General features: G+C 40.7%; 1 protein-coding gene across 3 annotated transcripts in view; it reads left to right on the top strand.

Annotated features, from left to right (window-relative positions):
- The window catches only part of STX7 (syntaxin 7), a 36,868-nt gene extending 13,353 nt beyond the window's left edge, over positions 1–23,515 (top strand). For 2 of the 3 annotated variants that reach the window (XM_045188775.3, XM_024551879.4), the window contains exons 3-10: positions 12,027–12,096; positions 13,368–13,461; positions 14,169–14,306; positions 15,112–15,164; positions 15,704–15,800; positions 17,041–17,113; positions 19,497–19,579; positions 22,237–23,515. In XM_045188775.3, the coding sequence (XP_045044710.1) occupies positions 12,027–12,096; positions 13,368–13,461; positions 14,169–14,306; positions 15,112–15,164; positions 15,704–15,800; positions 17,041–17,113; positions 19,497–19,579; positions 22,237–22,326 (698 nt within the window). In that variant the 3' untranslated portion in view covers positions 22,327–23,515. Of the gene's footprint in view, positions 1–12,026; positions 12,097–13,367; positions 13,462–14,168; positions 14,307–15,111; positions 15,165–15,703; positions 15,801–17,040; positions 17,114–19,496; positions 19,580–21,332; positions 22,198–22,236 lie in introns of those variants that run through there. The other variant, XM_071219716.1, reaches the window with a different exon arrangement.
- Positions 23,516–23,720: the final 205 nt, after the last annotated feature.

The following is a 23,720-nucleotide window of genomic DNA, read 5'->3' as shown; positions in this document are numbered from 1 at the left end:
TCTTGGTTTCAACCCCAGACCCTAGTACTCTGTGTCTTCAGTCCCCGTATTCAAAAGTGCAGATCCTGTTGGTTCTGCTTGCCACGTCTGTCCATTTCTCCCCATCTTTGCTGTTACCATTCAGGTCCAAGCGGCTGCTGTTTCTTCTTTGCATGACTGCAGCCTCCAAGTTGTTCCCCCTGCTTCCGTTCCTGCCTGTCTGCAGTCTGTTCTCCACACTGGTGAAGAGTAGCCACACAGTATCCAAGGTGAACTTGTAAAACAGTGAATCACATCATGTCATCCCACAGCTTAAAACTCCACGGCGACTTCCTGTGGCATTACAATCAACACTAAACCGCAGCCGTGCCCCACAGCGTCCTCCAAAGTAAGATTCTGCCCCAGCGTCGTCTGCTATCACTGTCCCCCTGAACGCTGCCATGTTACAGCCACATTGGCCTTCTTTCCACTTCTCGAGCCACCCTGTCATTGTTACCTCAGGGCCTTTGCACTTGCTGGTCCTCTGCTGTAGACATCTTCCTAGACCTCCACACGATTGCCTTCTTCTTGGTGTTCAGTTCCCAGCGCAAAGGTCTCTTCCTTAGAGATGTCTTCCCTGACCTGTCATTGTGTTTCCTCCAATTATTCTTTTATTCCGCCTTTTAGTAAATTTTATTTATTTACTTTTAGAGAGAGGGGAAGTGGGGGAGAAAAAGAAGAGAGAAACATTGATGTATGAGAGATACAGCAATAGGTTGCCTCTCACATACCCCTAAACAGAGACCTGGCCTGCAACCCAGGCATGTGCCCTGACCAGGTATCGAACCGGTGACCTTTTGGTTCGCAGACTAGCCTCAATCCACTGAGCTACACTAGCCAGGGCCTTTTGTTACTAAATTAAACTACTACAACGATTTACTGATTTTTTTTTGCATTCCCTACTAAATTGTCAGCTCCCTGAGAGAAAATAATGTCATTTCGCAGCTCTGTCTGTAGTATAGGAGCAGTGCCCGGCTTCCTCAGCCCTCAGTAGAATGGTAGTGAATGCCCTCAAGTAGCTTATTCAGTGTATTTAAATTACATTTGTCTGTTTTTAAGAAGTGGGGTAGTAGCCATTGGATACATGTTTGTTTTTCTTTCCTTTGGCCTTATGGCAGCAATCTTCTCTCACTCATTTTATAATAAGATGTTGGCTTATGGGTTTTGTGTGTGTGTGTATTTCAACTTTTATTCTTTATATATTTCTTTAAGTGCCAACTTTTTGTTGTTACCTGGTCTATAATGTCTTCTGTGGCAGGGAATCATGTCTTTATGCATAATTATATTCCTCAAGGGCTTTACATACAGAGACTATTAGGGATTGTTGGTTGACAAAGGCTAGAACAGAAAACTTTAGGATTCCAAGGTGTGACACTGGAAGGAAGGAATGAGTGTAGTAAGATGGGAAGCTCTCAGGTACGGGGACTGCCGTGTAAAATTACCTTGATGAAAGGGAAACAAGGCATATAAAGAAATGGTAAAGGAGAGGCACGTTCTCTTGTGGTGGATTCTCTTCTTAAAAGGAAACAGTCTTGAATGTGAACAATGGAAAGAGACAAGGAGGAATGAGAAGGGTGAAGAGCTCACGTTGTGATACATTGATGCAAGCAGCATTTTGAAAGTACTGGGAACACTTCGCCTAGAGGGCAGCTAGGATTCCTGCTTCCAGTAGTAGAAGGGCTGCCAGGAGAAAGAGGCTGCAACAGTTATCTTCATCTCTTTGATGACTTTCTGTTGTTTTTCACTAAAGACTGAGCAACATTTTTCATTAAAGAGTAATTTCCTTTGATACTCCAAACTGGGTTTTTTGTGTTTTTTTTTTTTGTCTTAAAGCACTAATGAATTAGTTTGCCTATTAATTGATTTGGAAGAACCCAAAAGTTCATACAAAATAGTGTTCTGTGAGCACGTTTGTTTTTCCAGTCTTCCTCCTTGGTGTAGTGTCTTCATCACGGTCATCACTTGAAGAAACCATCAGAGCAGTAGCATGTTACCTGTCTGAAGGGTGGCCGTCTACTTCCCTGGGGCAGTTCGGTTTTCATGTCATTGAAAGTCCACGGGGATTCCCACTGGAAGTGTGGAAGCCTGTAGCTAAAAATTCCGCTGAGGCCTGCTCATTTTGCATACCCAGAGGACTGCTGGGAGTGTGGGAGGAGAGCTGGGCGGAAGGCCCACATCCATCCAGTGATTTTATTTGCGTAATACTGCCTGTGTATACAACCTGCTTTATTCAAAAATCTCTTTCTGGAAGATATATAAGTATATTTTATTAACTGATACTCTGTGCCTTATAGTTGGTATTTTGTATCTATTGTTTGCACATTGTTATTTGCTCTTCCCACTCACTCTGTCAGGTGAGAAAATTCAGATCCCAAGTGGTTACTTGCTTAAGTTCATACAGCTGTTAAGTGGGGAGGCTGGTATTTGACTCCAGGACCGTCTGATCCACATAGCAGTGTGCATTTGGATCATGTCTTATATTTTAGTAAGGCATTACTAAGGCATTTGACTTTTGCATTCATTCTACGAGGACTTCTTAAGTACCTGTGATGTCCTAGGCACTGTCTGGATGCTGTGGTCAGTCAATAAAATAAACAAAATACCTGCCTTTTAACCTTTAGTGAGAGAAGACAGACATAAAATAAATTATGTAGTCTATTGGGGAAAGATGTCAACTGTCATGAAAAGCAACAATGATGAAAACGAACCAGTGGGGATTGGGTATTCTGGAGAGGGGATTACATTTATAAATGAGGTACACGAGGAGCCAGGATAGTAAGGCCTTAATGGTGAGATGGTAGTTGAACAAATATTTAAAGGAAGCGAGGGAACGTATCCTTCCGTATGTGGGGAAAGAATGTTCTAGATGGGGCAAGAGCTGCTAGAGGGCCCTGAGCGGACATCTGCCTGGGGTGCTAGAGTAGTGGTCAGGAGCCCGGCGTATAGGAGGCACAGAGAGTAGGGGCTGCGGGTGGGCTGAGTGGGGCCTTTCCGACCATTGTAAGGGCTCAGACTCTACTCTGTGTCGGACAAAGGTTTTGAGCGTTTGAATAAATGGAGTGTGGAAACAGACGTGCGAATTGTGTCATTTCATCAGCATCACACTTTTTTTTTATCTATTTAGGACTCAGAAGGATTTGTTTGGGGAGGAGGTTGTAAGTTCTCCAACTTTTAAACATACAATTTAGGATGAAGTATCCGTTAACAGATGTTTGGTTAAGTGACATATGGCACATTCATGTAACAGAGGTGGTGCAGTGCTAGGCTCAACCAGAGTTTCGGATTTGTCAGGTGGTGGCGATGAGTAGAGTGAGGGACTTGAGAAAACATGCAAGAGAGTGGTGATGACTGACTGGGGTGTAAGCTGGGTCAGGAGGCCAGTGGAGGTCGGGGAGGGAGGAGGTTGTGTGGGGGAAAGTGGTAGGACCACAGGGTGCTAGGTCCTGGTGGGCCACAGGCTTGCTGGAGTCAAGGCGCCAGTGGGTGTGAGCTGGCACACGGGAGGTGGTGATTTCTAAGTGGCGTGCACGAAACTAACGTGGAAGCATTAGAGCTCTTGGTAATGAGGAGGCATTTGGTGTGATCTTGGAGTGTGTGACTGCAGTAGGGTAGAGGACAAGATCATTTGCGGAGAAACGTGCAAAGGACTGAGGCCAGGATAGTGGAAGGGTCATGGACGTGTGACTGAAATCAAGAAGTGAAACAAGTTGAGAGTGACGTTGGGCCTGGAGCTAAAACCCTCAGAAAGTGGGTGGAGGGCGGCCTCATCATGGGCAGTGATCATGGGCTCCTGCGCTTGCGTCTGTCCTTGTCACTTAGTCTTCACTCCTGAATTTCCCTTGCTCTTTATTTCCTGGGTCCTCTGGTTTCCACTTCACCTATTATCTGGCCATCTCGTCTATGAATTTTTTTGTGATCTTCTTTTAAAATTTCAGTTGCCTCATTGAGTTAAAAAAAAAATTGTGGTTCTGTTTTGGCTTATAATTTTTACCTTACCTGCTTTGTAACAACATTTTTTTTCCGCTATTTTCTTTGTAGGGAGTTTGCTATTCTTTTCCATAATTTTAAATATATTTTTGTGTGTTATTATATCTCATCTCTTTTTGTTGTTACTGTTGTTCAGTAGAGTGAATTTGATTTCCCTGGCAGGAGAGTGCTGTGGAGGGGAAGTGCCCAGTCTCTCTGCTCAAGGTCCCCTTTCTCTCTGTCTTTCCCTGAGGCAGTCTTTCCTTCCCCTCTGCCTCTCAGAACCCAGCCTGGTGTAGGAGGGCTTTCCCCTCCAGTCCTGATGTCCCCAAGATGCATAGCCACCTCTTTCTAAGGAGTCTGTTTTATCCTAGAGAAAGGTGGTGCCTTCAGAGATTGGGCCCCCGAGTGTGGTTCGAGCCCCCTCTCCCCCCTCCCCCAGCAGAGTACAGAGTACCCAGTTCCTTCTCAGCCCTGCTCCTGGTCCTGCTCAGCGCACGACCATCACCTTCTGGAAGTGGATACTTGCTGCCGTCTTGGAGCTCTGCCTCCACCATTCTGCTCTGTGAAATTTCCCCTTACTCCCCACCCCAAACATGTGCTTCCTGCTCGGGACCTGCTCTTTCCTATTATTCTTGGCCTCATGTACATTTTTGAGAATTTTTTTGTTGTTGTTGTCTTAATGTCTCTAAAAATGTAACTTCGGTGCATTTTCTCTTTTTCCTCCCTCGTTGTTCTGTATGGCTTGAGGAGGGAAGAAGAGGGAAGATTCAGAAACAAACATCCACCATGGTCCTGTAGGAAGCAGAAATCCATTTTCAGGGTTTTAGCAACCTCTGAGCAGCCATGACTGGGCCGACAGAACTGATCAGGAGTCAGGACTGAGGTGGCGGTGGGGGGATCACTGCCATGTGAACTGGAGGGGAACTTCTGAGGTGCCAGCACTCGGCTGCTTTGGGGGCTGAGGGGAGGAGCCAGGCCATCCATCCGTCAGGAGAAACGCTCAGCGGGAGGAGGGCCAAGGGGGGGCCAGGAGGGCCGGGGAACCCGAAGGAGTGAGGCTTCTCCTTAACACCACCCCCATTTCGAGATCCTTTTTTTTAAGGATTGTTTTAAATTTTAAAACTACAAAACAGATTTAATACATTCTGTCATAAATAAAAATAAACAAGGCAGGACTCTACATAAGCAAACCGAGAACAACTGTTTTTGATAAAATGTGATAAAATAAATGCTTTACCATCATAAGCTGTCCAGTTTTTAAAACAAAACTGTTGAAAACTCACATGTCTTTAAGCTACACATACAAAACAACCTTGAAGAGGGAAAAAAGTGCAGTTCTGCCATTTTGTATTCTCGAATTTTCAAAAACCTAATTTTGCTTAGAGCAAAGGTCTGTTCCGTAACTCCAGACTTCACACAGGTTGTCTTTTTTTTTTTTTTTCTTTAAGAACCATAGAATAGAGACACCAGTGACCACACAGCTTTGTTTCCAAGAACCTGGTAACAACGCATTGGCTTTTTTAAACATATGACTTAAGAGGCAGTGAGAGAATCCTGGAGAAGAGTTACCTTTCAGAGTCAGGTTTGGAGCCGGCTTCGCAAGCTCGTGCCCGTGGTCGCAGCTCACACAACTCACCCTCTCAAGGGGCCACAGCCTCCTCTGGGCCTCTGCGCCTTCTGAGTCTGGACTCCCAGCACAGGTGAACTGGGGTGGTCCGTGTGACGAACTGTCAGGACAGAATGTCTTTGCTGAGAGAGGGCGTGCAGTGTTCTTCTGGCCACGTTAGGAATCTGAAGTATTGTTTACATATAGTTGTCAAATGACTTGTTTTTGTACTTTATTTTTCATAACTGTGCCTTCAGGTTTAACTCTTTATTAAGCTGCAAAAAGTTTAAAATGCCCTAAATTTCCACTTTGTTAACTTCTATTCCTGTCTGCCTTTGAAGTATCTGGGAAGAAACCCAATGAGAAAGTTAAAATTAAATGGTTCTAAGTTAGAGGTTGCCTCGTGAAAGCGGGATGTGCCTCCGAGTGCCGGGAGGGCGAGCACAGCCCACCTCCAGTGGGCCTGGCTTCCAGGGGCACCTGTCCACTCAACACTAACGCTTTGGAAGGTCCTTCATTGTTCTCGCCACCCCTTCTTCCCCCCACAATTTGTGTCAGTGCTTTTGCCCACAAAGAAGATAAGCCCCCTGTTTGGGTCACAGGACAGAGCGTGAGATAGCCTGTTGGAAAAAAGCGCGTAATTATTTTGGTAGCTTTCTTTCAGATTCTCCAGGGAGTGTCTCCACTTGTGATGTGCTTTTTAGAGTTATAACACACTTTTCTTGGTTTTTCTTGACATGCAAAATAGACCAAGGTTACCTGTTTTTTTCCTTAGAACCTTTGTACGTTTATACTTGCTTGCAGCCAGCTGATACCGTGTTTTCTTGTGGTACACTGTCCCATGCGCCTTGTACCTTTAAGGAACCCAACCCCTCAATTCTCTCATTGTAGTCAACTCACCAGTTTTCGTACATAACGTCTCCTGTAATACTCCAAGCCATTGTTTAGAACAGGTAGAGGGTTTGATAGGTGAGAAAAGAGTTGAGTCTAAAGCAGGGTTTGTTTCTTTTAATATTTGTTTTTCTCTAGGTGAGTTTCAGTCATATCACTTGTATGTAAGCGCTGCTTGTCAGGTGGCTGACTCTTCCCTCCTAAATATGGGATAAAACTATCTTGTGTCAATTGATATTTATTATTATCCCTAAAATTCTTATATCAGAAATTAAGTTTTAGTGCTCCCCCCAAAAGATTGGTTAATAATGTGAGTAAGAATGTTCTTCATTTCTGGCTTCGGGAGAACAACGTAAAGCAGTCTGGACTGTTAGCGCTCATTTACTGAGTTCTTATGTATCCGGGACCAGGTGCTCACCTACGTTGTTGTCAGCTGACGTTCATGACATCTGAGAAGGACGTGAGTTTTTCTCCTTCTGACTCTCAAGGCAACTATAGCTTGGAGAGAGTAGGTAAAGTGGCCAAGGTCAGCAGCCAGGAAGAAGAGAGGTCAGGTTTCCAAATGAGGCTGCTTCCTGGTCAGCATTAAACTTTACTTCTTCATCCTTAAGATATGTGTGTGAGACTGAGTCAGAATCTTAAAGCCACTTGTCCAAGGATTTTACCAATCATTTTTTTGATTGGCTCTTACATCTCTGAATTATTTTGGGTTGAGCAACAGTGATGTTTTGTGCTAAAAGAGAAGATAGCTGTATTCTAGTCTCAGTTCTTTGGAGACAGTTCTTTGAAGGTGCTCTATGTGCCTGGCTTCCCCCATCGCCTGCCACTTGCACGGTCAGACAGTGTCCTTCCATTCCCTGGTGGTGAACTCGGACAGGTTGTCACATTACATAGCCTTTGATACCAACTGCTGCCTACAGTTTCATGACTAAAATGTATATGTGCATGTGTGGGGGTGTTTTGCTATAAAGCACTGTTTAAGTAGCCCACTAGATGGCGTCAGACCCATGTGGAACAGCATGGGTCCTCGGTAGTCAAGCTGTGAAGCATCAGAAAGGCCACTCTTTTGGTTTCGAGGGAATAGATAGCAGTGCACTTCTTTTTGGATGTATAGGAAATAGTGTTCTCTTGACTTTATGGAAAAAAACATAATATATTCTCTAAAGTCACCTCTTTAGAAGTAATGGTGCAAATAATTCCAAATTGTGAATAATATAAAAATAATTTCTTCATTGTGCTCTTGCAGACGTGCACCTTGATTTAATCCAACCTCCATGTCTTAGCTAAATTTTTCTTCAAGAAACTTTATGATTGTATAAAGAATTTGCTCCCTAATTTTCATGTTTCAAGCGTTTTCTTTAAAGTTGGGCATATGCCACTTAAAATTGAATATGACCGCCCCATGAAACACCCCAGGCTAGATGATGAATTGAAACCCGTTAGACCTGACGTGGGAGAAACTGGGAGTGGTGGTCAGTTTTTCCCCATCACCGTCCTGTTTGTCGTCTACCTAGAAGTCTCTCTCTCGTGCTCTCGCTTGCTCTCTCTGTCTTTAACTGCTGCTCTACAGCGAGAGAAAAGGGTGCCGTTAGTATTAACACTTTTCTCCTTGGGTAGTTATTCCATGTTCCTTATGTTTCCATCCAGCATCTTGGCTGTTTGGAGTAACCTAGACTTTCAAACCAGGGTCCCCGTTGTTCCTGCTCACATTCTGTGTGAGGCTAACTTTCATGATTAAAGATGGCACTATCAGCTCATTCCTGGAAGCTCCTCTCCTAGATTTAGTTAGTTGTTCTCCTCACGTTGGCATGAGTTGGCATAGCTGTACTTCCCATCAGTGATTACCTCAGTCGATGACATCGTCCTCTCCTGGCACCAGGTGGGCAGATGCAATCTCAGCCTCTGCTCAGGTGAAGACCTGGTTATGGTTCTTACTTGGGTATTGTCTCTCAGTCACCACCAGAGATGGAAGAAAATTTGCCAATGGGTGATTTGGTATAAACGTGAAACATTTCTCTTCAGTTTCACCCCTTCCCAGATCTAACTTTCCCATCTGGCTGTGGGTGAAACAGGAGCACCCTGGAGTGGTTGTCCCTTGAGAGCATAAAGATCCTGTAGGACGGCTTTCCGAGATATTTTCTCCCAAGCAACACCATCACTGAGTCTTCAGCAAGCCGTTAAACATTCGGGAAGCCCAGCAGGTTCTAGATACTGGAGTACAGTGGGGCAGTGAATCCCATTGTCCTCGAAGATGCGTTAATTTTTTCTTTGCGAAGTGACTGTCTTGCTCAGAAGCACTGGTGTGTGGAATACTGTGATTGTGACTACATATGGACCGGGAAGCTGGTGGAAACTTGGGGTGATCTGTGGTGCTATTTCAGTGAATATACAATTCTGCCCCCTCCCCCATGGTGGAAGCAGTGTAATCATCTTGCCACCAGGTGGCTGGCTGATACCTCCAAGAACAGCGTCATAGCACACACTCACTCTTGGTTGCTCTTGCTGCAGAGTGGTATATGGCATTGCCCGCAAGCACGTAGTCTGAGTAAGGGGAAGTCCGAGTTGGTGAGCCTATATAAGGCTTTTAATCCTCCATTGCCAGTTGATTATCCCGTTGAACAAGTGCTATAGGAATTGGGATTGGGGACAGGTTGACTGACATACATGGAACAGATATAGTAAGAGATACACCAACGAGGTTATGTCACACCTCGTGTGCAGTGGGCAGCTCCAGTCACTTGATTGCCTAGTGACCATTGTTTGCTCTTAATCCTGGGCTCAGTAGCAAGATCAGGGAACTATTCCTCAAAAGGATAACATCATGGGTTTGCCAAAGACAGCATGATTTTGCCTCAAGATTCTAAGGGACTCCTATGGGTTATTTTTCTGTTGGGACTTGAGACTGGTTTTATACAGCATCCTAATAATACACGGGCACTTGAGTTACCATTGGATCGACTGGGTCACTAAAGCCGTGTCGTAGAGCTGCTTGTACCACTACCACTTGAACTAGCTGCGTAGCCTTTGCTTTTGTGGAGTGGAAGCCCAAGCTGGCAACCTCTTGGGGCACTGAGTGAAATGGGTTACAGCAGCATAATTCTCACCAAGCACTGTTCCTTATTAGTATTAGACTCTAAAATAAAAAGCAGTTTGTCATTTACTTTGCAGAATTATGTCAATAATCCAGACAGATTAAGGGACCAAGATTCTTTACTCAAAGCCCCATATTTGCATGGAGTTTATCTTCTGCCTGCTGGCATAGCAACATCCTTCCAAGGCCCCTAAGTACATGTTGCTTTTTGCTTTTCACATTCTATAGACAGATATAAGCAATGTGTTGGGCTAGTGTAGTGTCCTACAGGAGGAGATGACCAACATCCTAGAAAACTGGCTTGTATTGCAGAGATATGAGCATATATAAACTAAGATAAAACTGTTAAGGCTCATTACTCTTATGTGCAGTTGAAAGCAAAATCCTTCTCATGTTTTCTGTTTTTTTAGGATAGAGCAAAGTACTTATCATATCAGCAGGTTTGTACAAGGTGCCAGAGATTGTGATGATCTGTTCTAGCAAATAGCATGTTTTGAAGAGCATTTCGGTGGAGTCACTATCTGAACGGGCTTCTGCCAGCCAGCCACCAAGGCTGTTCATCTTCTGCACCCCACAAACGGGCCAGTTAGATGGAGATAGGAAAGGCCTCACCACTTGCAGCTTGTCAGGTGTTCGGTGGCATTTCTGAGCAATGTGACAGGAAACCATAAGTTAAAAACAGCAAACAAGAATTCTCTACCCTACAAAAGAAAAATCTGCCAAAATAAAGGCAAAAAGAGATTCCTTTGAGACTAGCTGAATGGTTAACAATTGCTATACGCTCTCTGATTCCTCTTCAGCATTGCTGTTTTTCAGCTTTGACTTGAAAGCAGTGTTCATTACGTCATCCTCAGTGAACAGAAGTTGTACTGTCTTTTGGAATACAGTCATTCCCTTGATCCCATAAATAAATAACGACTATTTAAAAGCATTTAAGCTACATAAGTAAACCACTTATTTTTAATGAAAAGAACAGGTGGGTTGAGTTAGTTTTCTCTAGTTCTTGAAAACATGGGTCCCTTACCTTGAGATGGACTCTCAGCTTATTTATACTTGGCGTTTTATTTGTGTACACTCAGGCATAAGACTATGGGACCCTGCCCTTTGTAAAGAGCCTTTGTTTAAAAACAATTGCAGTGGTCCTACACTTCTGGTGTATAAGCTCAGTATGAATTTTAAACTCCCTGTTTTTAATTTTAAGTATTTTTCAGAAAAGTGAAAGTATAGTACAGTGAATTTTTTTATATACCCTTCACCTGGGTTCAACAATTGTTGACTTTTTTTTAAAGATATATCATTTATCTTGGAGATGGGGGAGAGAGAAAGTGAGGGAGAGAAGTAGAGATGTGAGAGAGAAACCAGTCGGTTGCCTCTTGCACACACCCTGACTGGGGACTGAACCCATAAGCCCAGGAATTGAACTCTGGTGGACTTTTGTTTGAGGCCAACACCCAACTAGCTGAGCCCCACTGGTCAGGGCTAGTTATTGCCTTATTTTTAAACATTTATTTAATATCTCTCACTCCAAATTAAGATTTTAAATTCAAATTCTTTAATTGTGCCCGCAATTTTTATAGCATTTTTTTCTAATTTAGAAACTAGTCAAAAATCATATTACCTTTTGTATGTTTTATTATTTGGGGCTTTGCTGTTTTTTAACTTAGAAAGCTCTCCTGCTTTCCCTTTTTCTCCTTTTGTGACTTTGACATGTTAAGTCAGGCCAGTTGTTTTGTAGATTATCCCACAATCTCGATTGGCCTGACTTCTTTCTTATGATTAGTTGAGGGTTAAATATTTTGGCAAGGAAAATACATAGATCATATTTTGACTTTATTGTTGTATTGTCAGGACCCTCATTGTACTAGTTGGTACCATTGATGGTGCTAAATTTGATTATTTGTCTTGTTACAAATTTATGATGAAGTTATTAGCTCTTTTATAATTAATGTCATCTCTGGTGATAATTTGAGGTCCTGTGAATATCCTGAGGATTTAGCATCCTTTGATGATCCTTGCTTGAATCACTTATTAACAGACATAATCGAAAAGTAATTTTTTCTAATTTTGTTATTCCTTCCTCGTTTATTAACTATACTTCATTTACTGTATATTTCAATGAAATTATGCAATTGCTACAATTATTTTTCTCACAGTTTTTAAATGAAAGTCTGTGCTGTTGTGCTAAATGTTCTGTTGGGAGATGGGAGAATATACTACTTTTGGGTCATAACTGCAATTTCATATGTTAATGCCCCCACACAGCTTCTCCTTGAAAATTAATTCATTATCTCTAGATTCAAATATACCACTTATTTCTTTTTAACTGTTTTCTATATTTATCTTTATTTTTCTATCTTTTTCTAACTGCCAAATTGCTTATATTAATTTCTAACTTATTTTCTGTTGCCGTAGCATCTGTAACAATTACACATTTGTTTTCTATCATAATAGCTGTGGAAATACAGAGGACTCTGAATCAACTTGGAACACCTCAAGATTCACCTGAATTGAGGCAGCAACTGTAAGTATTTAAACAAAAAAAAAAAAGAAAAAAATGGGAAAAATAACTATTGTTATATTTTTTGATAGTGTGTAGTCTTATGTTTACTGGAGAAAACAAGGGAAAATTAATAAGGTATTTCTGCTCCCTTATTTGTACCAAGCTTTTGTGTAAGTTTTTCCCTGTCCAAAGGAGGCAGTTTTTTTAAAGATTAGGCTTACTCTCTCAAAGCAGAACTTCTTTAGTTATTTGACAGCTTTTAGTACTCTAAGCTTCTCTGTGTGTATGATTTACTTCCCATAGCTACAGTGCTACAGTGACCAGATTTTTATATGGTTTAGATCTGGTCCACATCCAATACGAACTCTTCCTCAAAAGCTTATACCTACATACTTGAATTTCAGAAAGCATTTATCTGTTTTTTTAAAAAAATGTTACAATAAGGTTATATAATACATGTTTAACTAAATTAATATACCATTAGAACAGCAATAATACTTTGTGGTGTTAAAGATTTTAGAAATGTTTTTACACATTTTCTCATCTGAACCTTATAAAATCGCAGTGAGGTAAATCGAAAGACCTATTTTCATTTTGCTTATAAGGAAAACCTGTCTATTAGGGGTTTGATGATTTGCCCAACATCACTCTGAACCTGAGTTTTAAATCTTAGTTCAATGAAGTTATAGCTACAGATTTCAAGTAACATACGCATGATAAGTGATATGCCAGACAACATTAGATCTGGAAGGAAAGAAATGAAGAAATTAAAAGATAGACAGTAATCATTCATGATTTTTTATGCAACACAATTTGCAGAATTTGTACTTACCTATAATTTATATTGTACTTTTCTGTACAATATAAAACTGTGAGAGGCCAGATGTACCCTGAGAACAGGGCAAAGCTCAAGGCGACAAATCCTCTTCACTTACTAATGACCTCCCAGTTGTGGGATGCAGACAAAAGGCCCCCCCTACCCGCAACATCTCAAACATCAGATATCTCACAGTCTTGAGTGGCTTGAGTCATCTTTCTTTCTAAATGGCTACTGACAGTTATTTCTCAAAGTTTGGTTACCTGCACTGTAATGTTACCTCTCCATGTAATATTTGCTCAATATTTATCAAAGAATAGAACCTGAAAAAATTATTTTCATAGAGAAATTTGGAGCCACTCTAGAAGATAGTGATTTTTATAAAACTATTCATCAGGGTTGATTCAAATGGCAGAGTTGTAGCTTAGGGAAATATATTAGTTCTTCCTCTATATTGCGTGTTTTCTCACTTTAGGCAACAGAAGCAGCAGTATACTAACCAACTAGCCAAAGAAACAGACAAGTACATTAAAGAGTTTGGATCTCTGCCCACCACCCCCAGTGAACAGGTATGAAGCTTTAAAACACATTGTTGATATATTGAATATAAAAGGAATCGAATGTATTATGAGATCTTTGAACTGTTACTCTAGAAAGGAAGTATCGGGGTGGGGCATGGGGGTGGGGAATTCTATTTGAGATTAGTTCACAGAACACAAAACTGTATTTAATTGCCCAGGTAATATCCTGTGGTTCAATAAAGCAAAAATTATTTCTGTGCATTTTCCCTGACCCATAATTAAGTAAGTGCTCAGATAATGCCTCCTGTGTAATTGTTTCCTGGCCTTCCAGAACTGACTTCATATAACATGCACACTCATTCAAGATGTGAGATTTCCTAGGGGCATGTATTTATTTCCTTACTTACGTAGTGGACATTATTAAGTAGGTAAGAGGGTAAGGTTTTATTTCCCTAAAAAAAAAGAAAGAAAGAAAGAAAAAGAAGAACTACTCTTAAAGTAACCCAGATTATAAAGTGAAAATTTAAGGTAAGAAATTCAGCACTATGGACTTTTTGCCTCAAGATAAATTTATACAGTATTTGAACATATTGTCAAAATGTTATTGAGAGTCTATCAGTAAGGCCCTGTAATTGGAGAGTGAGTAAGAATTTCAGTTATTAAATAAAGAGCCAGCTCACGGTGAAACAACTTTTACAGATTTTGTAGAACTTCACAGCTTGATTCTAGAAGGTTTTTATCCCCCTTTGCTCCAGCGTCAAAGGAAAATCCAGAAGGATCGCTTAGTGGCCGAGTTCACAACGTCACTGACAAACTTTCAAAAGGTCCAGAGGCAAGCTGCTGAGAAAGAGAAAGAGTTTGTTGCTCGAGTGAGAGCCAGTTCCAGAGTATCTGTAAGTATTCGAAAAGGCATTGGGGAAATGAGCATAATATTTTGTGGGGATCCTGTAAAAGATGACTTGGGCATGCATTGTAAGTCATAAAGACCTGTGACTATCTTGGAAATCAATATTTGAGTAATTTTCAAGTGTTTCTGGCCAGTTTTTAAGAAGGTTGATAGTTATATGGTTATATATTACTGTGGTTATTTTGTCCATGTCATGAAATAAAAGATTACAGATATTAAAAGTATAGAAATATTTTGTCAGAAAAGATTAGGGGTCAAATCCTAAGTAATATTCCCACATTTACTTGAACTTGAAGGTGTTACTTAGTGTTCATGCTAGTATAAGAGAGCATTTTACTCCTAGGTTGTAGGAAGGTAGAAATGAACAAACTGAATACATCATACAAATACTGAAGAACATTCATATGGAGAAATATAACCTGGAGAAAATAAGTGAAAGGATAATTTAGAGTGGAATTTTGACTCAGTCTAATTTAAAATTCCCTTAGAAACTATGAGTTTGTTTTCTTGTTCCTTAATGTAGAGTTTCCAGGATTATGTTACATTTTAATTAAATAATTTATTATTTGGCTCTTGGGAGTATTTAGTGAATGCCATCCTTGTCATCTTAAGGTATAATTTCATTATTACTTGAAGTATTTGAGCTAAAATATTAGAACAAAACATTTTTTGCTCTACATATATATTCACAAGATTATGTAAATCAGTCTAGATTGTTATAAGGGGAAATGTGATTTTTGTGTGTTTTTTCTTTTTCCCTTCTCATTCTAATATGTTACTAACTTATTCAGGGTGGTTTTCCTGAGGAAAGCTCAAAGGAAAGGAACCTTGTATCGTGGGAAAGGTAAGAAGTATAAAACATTATACAGGTCAAAAGATACTTATTCAAATACATTTTACACACTATGGTCCCTAGAACAGAATTAAAGCTTTCAGTATATTACATCATGCTATCCTAAGTTACTTATAAATCGAAAACAAATAATAAATTTGAAGAAAATTTTGTCAATATTTATTATAAAAATACATAAATATATTAAGTATTCCAATACAGGAATAATATTGTATAATTATTTGTCCACATAAATATTATTGCTTAATTATTATTTGACCTAGAGTATTCCCTTGTGTGAAGTTTTAGTCAACCAACAAGAAATACTCAGCTGCCAAATATAGCTTTCCAATAATTAAATCATAACTAAAAAACAGTATCAATGGCATGAAATATGAGTAAGAGTTGATTAATATTTTTGTTATATTCTTAGAACCTGAGCTATTCTCTGACTTGGAAAAAATGTTCCATTTAGTATTTATTAAATAGGGAGGAAGTCCTATTGTTTTAATACAGCCTTTCTTTTCTCCATATTCTTTTCTTTTTATTAGCCAAACTCAACCTCAAGTGCAAGTACAGGATGACGAAATTACAGAGGATGACCTCCGCCTTATCCACGAGAGAGAGTCTTCTATTAGGCAGCTCGAGGTAAGCTTTACATTGTAGAGTTGGACTGCCGCTCTGTCCCCAGTGACTTTGTCCTCCAGGTGCTCAGCTAGTGTTGTGAGCGGGGTCGAGAAAGGAAACCAAGTAAATATATCGATTTGGTGGCATTTCTCATAGAAATTAGAATGATTCCTTTAAAAAAAATCTCTTCAGAATTTGTCCTGGGATGAGAGAAGATACTTTCTTCCATGCTTTTTTTTGTTTTTTTGAATTCTGTTAAGTCATGTTAGGTCACCTTAACATTGAGAAAAATAGCAGCCTAGAGATAACTGTCTGTTCAGGGAGTCTAGAGGGCCTCCTCGGCACATGATACACATCTCACCTGCATGAATGATAACTTTTACAGGGGCTTTAAAAGTATTTTATTTCACTTTAGTGTGCGTGTGGCATCAAAGAAATCTGAAGCATTAGTGCTTATGGCACCTGCCGGCTCCCTAGAAGGTGGGCTACTAATAGCCAACAACAGCTGCAGTTTATTGAGGGCGTCCACGTGCCGAGTCCTGCGTGATAAGCTCTGCGTGTTCATTGTCGCGTTTAGTTCTCATGAAATCTCTGTGACGTGGTTAACCGTGACATTGTCATTGCCGCATTACAGGTGGAGAAACTAAGACACAGGCCCCACCCCTCCTGAGTAAAGTATTTAAGCTTTACTGTTTAATTGGGCAAATATAATAGTTATCATAGATTGAAGAAAAGAAATTTTATAATTTTTTTATCCATCAGTATTCCATTGCATATTCAAATGTATTAATGTGAGGCTTTAAATTTACACCTAATGTTTTATTCTTTTAAGTTGTCAAATTTATGTATGTATTCATTTTTACTAGGAATATGTCACAACTAGAATATTTTATACCATTGTGAGAAAATAGCAAAACTAATGTTTCTGGTAACAAGACAAATGAGATTATGTAACATAAACTTAGTAACCACAGCCCTTTCCTAATGTAGATCCTTCCTTTCCATCCTGCCTTGCTTGATGTTTTTAATATCACAAACTTATTTCAGAGACTGGTTACTATTAATCAAGCTCTACTTGGGATTGCCTATAGTTAAATACTTTTATGATGTTTCTAAAATTTATGTATTCTCTATGCCTGGTGGTTTGGGGTATTTTTATTTTCCCCCAAATAATTTATAATTATTAATTTATGTATTCTCTATGCATGGTGGATTGGAGATTGAATTTCTGATTATAATAATATGTGACTTTTTCTCTTAGGCTGATATTATGGATATTAATGAAATATTTAAAGATCTGGGAATGATGATTCATGAGCAAGGAGATGTGATAGGTAAGCCCTGCTGATTAGATTTATGAGGTGTGAGCACGCTACATACCGTTTACCTGAGTTCACTTCTCTAGCAAGAGTAACTGCTCCTTCTCTGTCTGTCGGTTCCTCTGGAATGAGAAACATAGTCTACGGAGACAAAGCATCACCTGGCATTATCTGAAACAGATCTTGTTTTCGGCTCCCAGCGGTTGAAATGGCCAGCCTCATTTATTTCAGAATACTCAAATTTAATCAGGGTCTCCTGCTGAGATCATGGAAGGCACCATCTAACATGATTCTAGCTTGCTTCCAGGACCTCTGGTTTTAGTCTTATCCCAATTGAATTCTCATCACAGTTAGGACTTTTAGGGAAATTTGTGCTATTTATAACTGTGTATGCTATCTTGCCTTTTAGATTAGAGGGAATAGGTAACTATTTGTTCGATCATTCATTTTAATAGCTTTTTGATATAGATTAATTTAGTAGTATTACTTAGATATTTAGAATTCTTTTTTAAAATTTCTTAAAATAAATCAGTGGCTAAGACTCTCTTTAAGTTGTAAATATAATGATTCATTTAAGATGTAATTTCAGCACGGACCAGGATTCTGATTATTTTTATCATTTTGAAATATGAAAAATATGTCTAAAGATACGTTTAATATGTTTTCTGAATTTAGTTCAATTGAAACACTTGAACCTATAGTTTAACATAACTATTATTTGTCCCTTCTTAGCCTCTCCCCCCACCTAAGTAGGTCACAGGATAAAATTTTGTAAACCATTTATGCATCCAACAAACATTTACTGAGTGCCTACCGTATCCAGGCACAAATCCAGGCATTGGGGACTCAGCTGATATTAAACAACAGAGAAAGCACCCTGACTTTATAAATCGTATAATCTAATTGAAGGAGAGAGGCGATTAAAAAAAGGAAAAGAGGGGAAGTAAGCAGTGATAAGTGCTGTGCGGGTGACTGGACTGCAGCCAGTGGGGGTGGTGCTGCTTTCCGTACTCTGGTAAGGCCTCCCTGCATGGTGACGTTTTGGTGAAGATGTCACAGCGAGAAAGGAGCAAGTAAGAGAAAGTGCTCCAGGCAGAGGGAGCAGCAAGTTCAAAGGCCTTTTGGGCAGAAGGGAGTGCCGTGAGCAAGAGGAAGATGGAGACGATGTCAGAAGTCGCAGGGGCGAGGTGTTCGAGTTGGGGACTGGGGACGAGGAATGGGCTGAGGTGCACAGGTGGAAGCACAGGCAGTTCTTCGCATGCACAGGAGACCTTAGGCGCTGGGGTGTGGTCTCCTGCAGTGGTGAGTAGGGCCAGAGGAGAATATGGGACTGTCTTCTAATTGTTCCCGCTATCCCAGTGATCTAGAATCAAGGTCACTGGCTGAGAATGACGCTACAGGAGGAGGCATGAAAGGTTTGAGGGCAAAGGAGAAGGTATGCCATTGTCTTCCAGGAGTCAGGGAAAAGAGTAGGCTTGCTTGGCAGTCACTCCTGTAAAGTGAAGTAAGTCAGCAATAGGTCATTCTCTTGTGCGCCCATGTTCAACTTCATGGGACAGGTGAGGGTTGTGTCATGTGAGTATGACCAAAAGGAGCTGAGGGTGAGTGCAGGGAAGCGATGATGAATGCAGTCCCATGGGATCCAAGCTGGGTAAGGGCGGAAGTGGAAAGGGGCTGGGGTCTGTGAAGTCGAGGTGTTAGTGAGCTGTGAGGATAGTGGGTGGTGATCAGAGAGTGAGGCCCGAAGCAGAGATTACAAAGAAGCTGCAGTTATTTGTAATGACCAGGTTTGTGATATGGTCCTGGAAGTGAGTGGCTGAGAAGGGGTAATAGGCAAAGTCTTTGAAAAAGGTGTTCTCGAGGAACTGAGGGGTCAGGCTGTCAGGAGGTCATCAGTTGGAAATCATATGGCCAATCGGGATAACAGGAAGAGGACTGAAGAAAACACCAGTGAGTCAGGGGCCAAATATACTCAAGGCACGAGAGGAAAAGACTATGAGATGTGCAGATGTCTGCAACAAGAAGGGTGGGTGAGTTTATGAGAGCATGAACTACAAGACTGAGAGTTGAAGCTGCTTCTCAGAACTGAGACAGTGGTCTCCTGCTGCAGAGCCACACCTGCTCCAGGCCCCAGGATGGCGAGAGGGAGAACTGTCACTGCGTGGGCCCTGGGGAGGGCTGGGTGTCCGCACCGAAGTAGGTCGGCGATGGCCACAGAGCCAACGGCAGCCTTTAGTTCTCTATATTCACCCGAAATAAAAGTTCACATAGTGATAGTGACCTTTGAACGATGAGCATGTTTGATCTCACCTCAAGGGAAATTCGGTGACCCGAGCAGCTCTGTCACTGTAGCATCAGCACATGTTTAGCAGGTGTGTGTGTGTGTTTCATTTTACAGACAGTATAGAAGCAAACGTTGAAAATGCAGAGGTGCACGTTCAACAGGCAAACCAGCAACTGTCAAGGGCATCCGACTATCAGGTAATATCAGCTGTAATAAGTTGTCTTGTAACTCGGACTTGCAACTGTGTGTGTGTGTATCATCAGGGTTAAAGTGGCTGGAGATGCTGAAGTTTCAAACCCCACAGAAGACAGGTCAGAACTACGCCAGTCGGTGTAAAATGGGATTTAGCTTGATGACGTTCGGGGTTGAACCAGAATTGTGGCCCCCCGGGGCTAGAAGCATAGTGTTTAGAGGGGGGGGGGCGGCCCGCAGTAGCCAACTCCAGGCTTTTCCAGCTGCCTCTGATGGCACTGTGACCCTCCACCCCAGAAACCTCTTTGATGATAGCCTCTGTGTCTCACTGTTCCCTTCTTCCTTTCCTTGCCTTTTTTGTCACTGACTTTGTGGACTAAAGAGGCAGGAGTTTTTGTCCTAAAGCCATCCCTTCAGGTCCTGGGGAAATTATAATAGCTTGGAGTGGCCTTCACTGTTAGGTATTGTCAGCACTCAGCAAACCCTTCTCCAGGAGTAAGTCGATTTCTTAAGTAAATCGGGTTAGTAAAGGAGTCCACATGTGTGTGTCGGATACAAAGTGTGTGTGAGGTACGGTGTGAGTATTAGGAGCACAGACTGCTGATCTATTGTTTAATATGTAGACCTTTGATGTTCAACAAGGGTAAGGCCAGGGGTTTTGGAAACCGCTAAATTCCACCTTAGATTTGACTTCCCTTTCAAAACTCCATTTTTTTGTCGTTCACAATTATTTTCTCAGACCTCGTTACCTTCTCATAAAACACATAGGGTTTGCACCATCTTAGAGATTTTCAGTTGCTTTTTACTTTTCTCACCATCGAAGTTCCCTTTGATTTCGAGGCCATTTTTCACTGGGCAGATCACTGCTTATTCAGTGGTACATGGAGAACAGTGAAGCTCTACAGAGAACGCTGAGTGACAGCCAGTCGTCGTCCCTGATGGAGTAACTGCATTTACTGTCTCCGTGCATGTGACTCAGCATGCGCCTCTGTGGAATCAATGCCATTATGTCATAGACTGTATTATTCACAAACAATTGAGAACACACATTTACACACGGCAGTCTGTAAACGCCAACAGTCACATAGTGTTCAGCAGGACTTGTCACGACTGGTCTTGCCTGTTATTTCATTCTGCTTCTGGATTTGGGGGAATGTAGATATAAAAAAGTTTTCCATTTCCTCTTCCTTGTGGAAGGGAAAGCCTGCAGCCACCCTGGGAAAAGAAACACATCTTCCCAAGCTGCACCTCTGAAACTGGAGCTGCCCTTGTGTGTAACTGCGGAGGCCTTGCAGCGATGAGAAAGGAGTAGCTTCTGGAAGCCTTGACGATAACCTCCTGCCTTTGCAGTATGGTGCTTCTAACTAGGCTGGGTGGACCATGAGTGTTAAGGAAGGTGATAAATGCTCTTGTCACTGCAGCAACCCAAGGACCTCACCACCCCACCCCAGGGAGGGCCCCCCAGGGAACCGCTATACCGCAGTGGGGTAGCCGTGACTACCTCATAAAGGTGCATTACCCATGCGACCCGTAACCAGGTGGGGTCTGGGGCAAACGTGTAAGCATGGTATTGAAACTCTAGAGGAGTTGTGTTTTACATATAAGGAGTATTCAGTTGAAAAATTAGGTGAATACCATAAAGGTATTCATGGTTTTTAGGGTAACTTCAGAGTTAGAAACATATCTTTTTGTCAATTTAATGATGCATCTGGTTGTAAAAATACAAAGGAAATTTACGAATTGTTTTTGCTCTGTAAGAAAAAGGGTTCCTGCATGTTGCTGTGAAATACACAAGCTGTTAAAGAAATGCAGAAATTTGCAACTGGGCCAGGAGTGAAGAACAGAATGGAACAGATTCTTAACCTTTATATTTTAAATGACCGTATCTTAATTTCTTTGCCTCTTTGTTTTTTATTGCTATGTTGAGATTGCGAAAGCAGTTTTTATTAATATTAAAGAATGAGAATGACTTTTTTCGGAACTAATAAATTAACCTTGGGAAAAATTGCCAAACATTTACACTTGTATTTTCAGACAACTCATTTTGAAGAACAGCTTTTTAAAAAGTTATTTTTCAATTACAGTTAACATATAATGTTTTATTAGTTTCAGGTGTACAACATAGTGATTAGACATTTCTATACCTTACAAAGCAATTACCCCAATAAGTCTAGTACCACCTGACACTGTGCATACTTATCACAATATTATTGACTGTATTCCCTCTGCTGGGCTTTAAATACCCAGGACTATTTTTTATAACTGGCAATTTGAAAAAACAACTTTTTGATGAAAGTTTTAAAGTGTATAAGCATTTAAACTGTTCTTTGTTTTCATACATAGGTGACCTGAGTCTATTGCTTAAATTAGTAACTTTATTGTTCTGTGTCTTCTACCTCAGAAAAATTACCAAGAAAAGTTTGAATAATTATCCCTTGAATTGTATCATTAACTCAAGATGAATATTTTTGAAAAAATAATCCCATGTGTATTGAAGAGATTTTTAAGAAGCAAAAAAAAAGAAAAAAAGGAAAATGCAACCAAAAATTTGAGGGCAATAAATCATTATTGATTTTACTCTAGAAATGAACCAGATGATTTTCAGTTTCTGTGAAGATGCTTCACGGCATTTGTCAACATGTTCTTGTTTTTGCATCTGCAGCGCAGATCCAGGAAAACCCTGTGCATCATCATTTCTCTCCTTGTCATCGGAGTTGTAATTATTGGCATCATATTGGGAGTGAAAGGCTAAAATTACAAAGGAGCACACTGCTGCACTACGTTAATCCCAATTACGCAGGAAGGTTCCTGTAATCATGGTTTTTTAAATTATTATTTTAACGCTCTTGCAAAAAGGGTGGTTCCCATACTTTTATTTTTATTTGGGGGGATGTTTCCTTTGGATTAAATCTGATGTTTTCTAATACCGAACATTTTTCTACATATCACTGCTGGCATAACTGTCCTACTTTCCGGTCTAATAACTTAGTTTTTTGCCCACATTGTATATGTCTTTCATTTATAATTTATTTATCCTGTTGACTTGGTTTTTGGAATTAATAAATTTAAAGGTGTGTGTGTTTTCTGTGGGCATCTGTAACATGCACCCGGATTTGTGTTACTTCATTAAAAATCTGCTTTTTGATTTGGACCAGTGGAGGAAATGTTGTCAACACCTTGAAAAAATTAATGCCTTTATGTGTTCTTGTCTGGTTCATCCCAGCACAGATTATCTTCTCTTAAGACCCTTGATTATTCTGAGTGAAATCAGTGAATAATTTCCTACCGTATTTCATATACCTGATGTGTATATATTAAGCATTTGCTGTAGATTGCCTAGTAAAAAACTAAGGGTAGATTGTTTTTACGTAGCCTCTGTTTAAATCTGACGCTGACTGAGGAATGTGTAGTCACTATAGACGTTTAATGTGATTTGGAGAGTATGACATATCAGTACTTACTGTGTTAGAATTCTGAAGATCCCAACCTGTTATTCTGCTGTGTGTTTCCACAGCTGTTATAATGGAAATTAATTACCTTTTCTTATATCCTGTAGCATAATGATTACATTTGTATCCTTAGGTCAAAACTGCTGGGGAGGTAACTGTGCCGCAATTGTTTTTCAGCCCCCAGCACTTAAAATTCCGCGTTTCCCTTGGGCACCGTTTTGTACCTTCCTTCATTAGAAAAGGAGTTGGATGTTTGCCCATTGACTCACTTGCCTTTTTAAGTCACTCTTGTTTTAATGTACTAATCTGAATACTGTAAAGAGAATTACCTTAGTTTATAGTTTGTATTTTATAATGTTCTTATATAGCGGTTTGATAGTGAAGGCAATGTTTTACATGGCAAGCTATGAACCTCAAATGGGAGCAATTAAAATATTAAGTAACTAACTAAATTGTACATTTACAATCAAAATAAAGATGATTTTAAAAGCGTCTGGAGAGTTCTCTTTCATGAGGCCTGTGCGTCCATGGGACCTACACTTGGCACTTACCTCACACTTTTGCCACCTTGCTGCCTGGCTTCCCAGCAGTGGGACGGCCCCCCCAGGCAGCCACTCCCCATCTTCCTGGAGTGCTGGGTTACTCAGTTTTTATTCTGGCAGTCGTAAAGGTTTTGCCACTAACCAGTAGAGGCTGC

This window comes from Desmodus rotundus, chromosome 11, assembly GCF_022682495.2.
Source record: "Desmodus rotundus isolate HL8 chromosome 11, HLdesRot8A.1, whole genome shotgun sequence".
Classification (NCBI taxonomy): domain Eukaryota; kingdom Metazoa; phylum Chordata; class Mammalia; order Chiroptera; family Phyllostomidae; genus Desmodus; species Desmodus rotundus.
The sequence above is the reverse complement of the archived record's forward strand: the minus strand, read 5'-3'. Positions and strand labels throughout refer to the sequence as shown.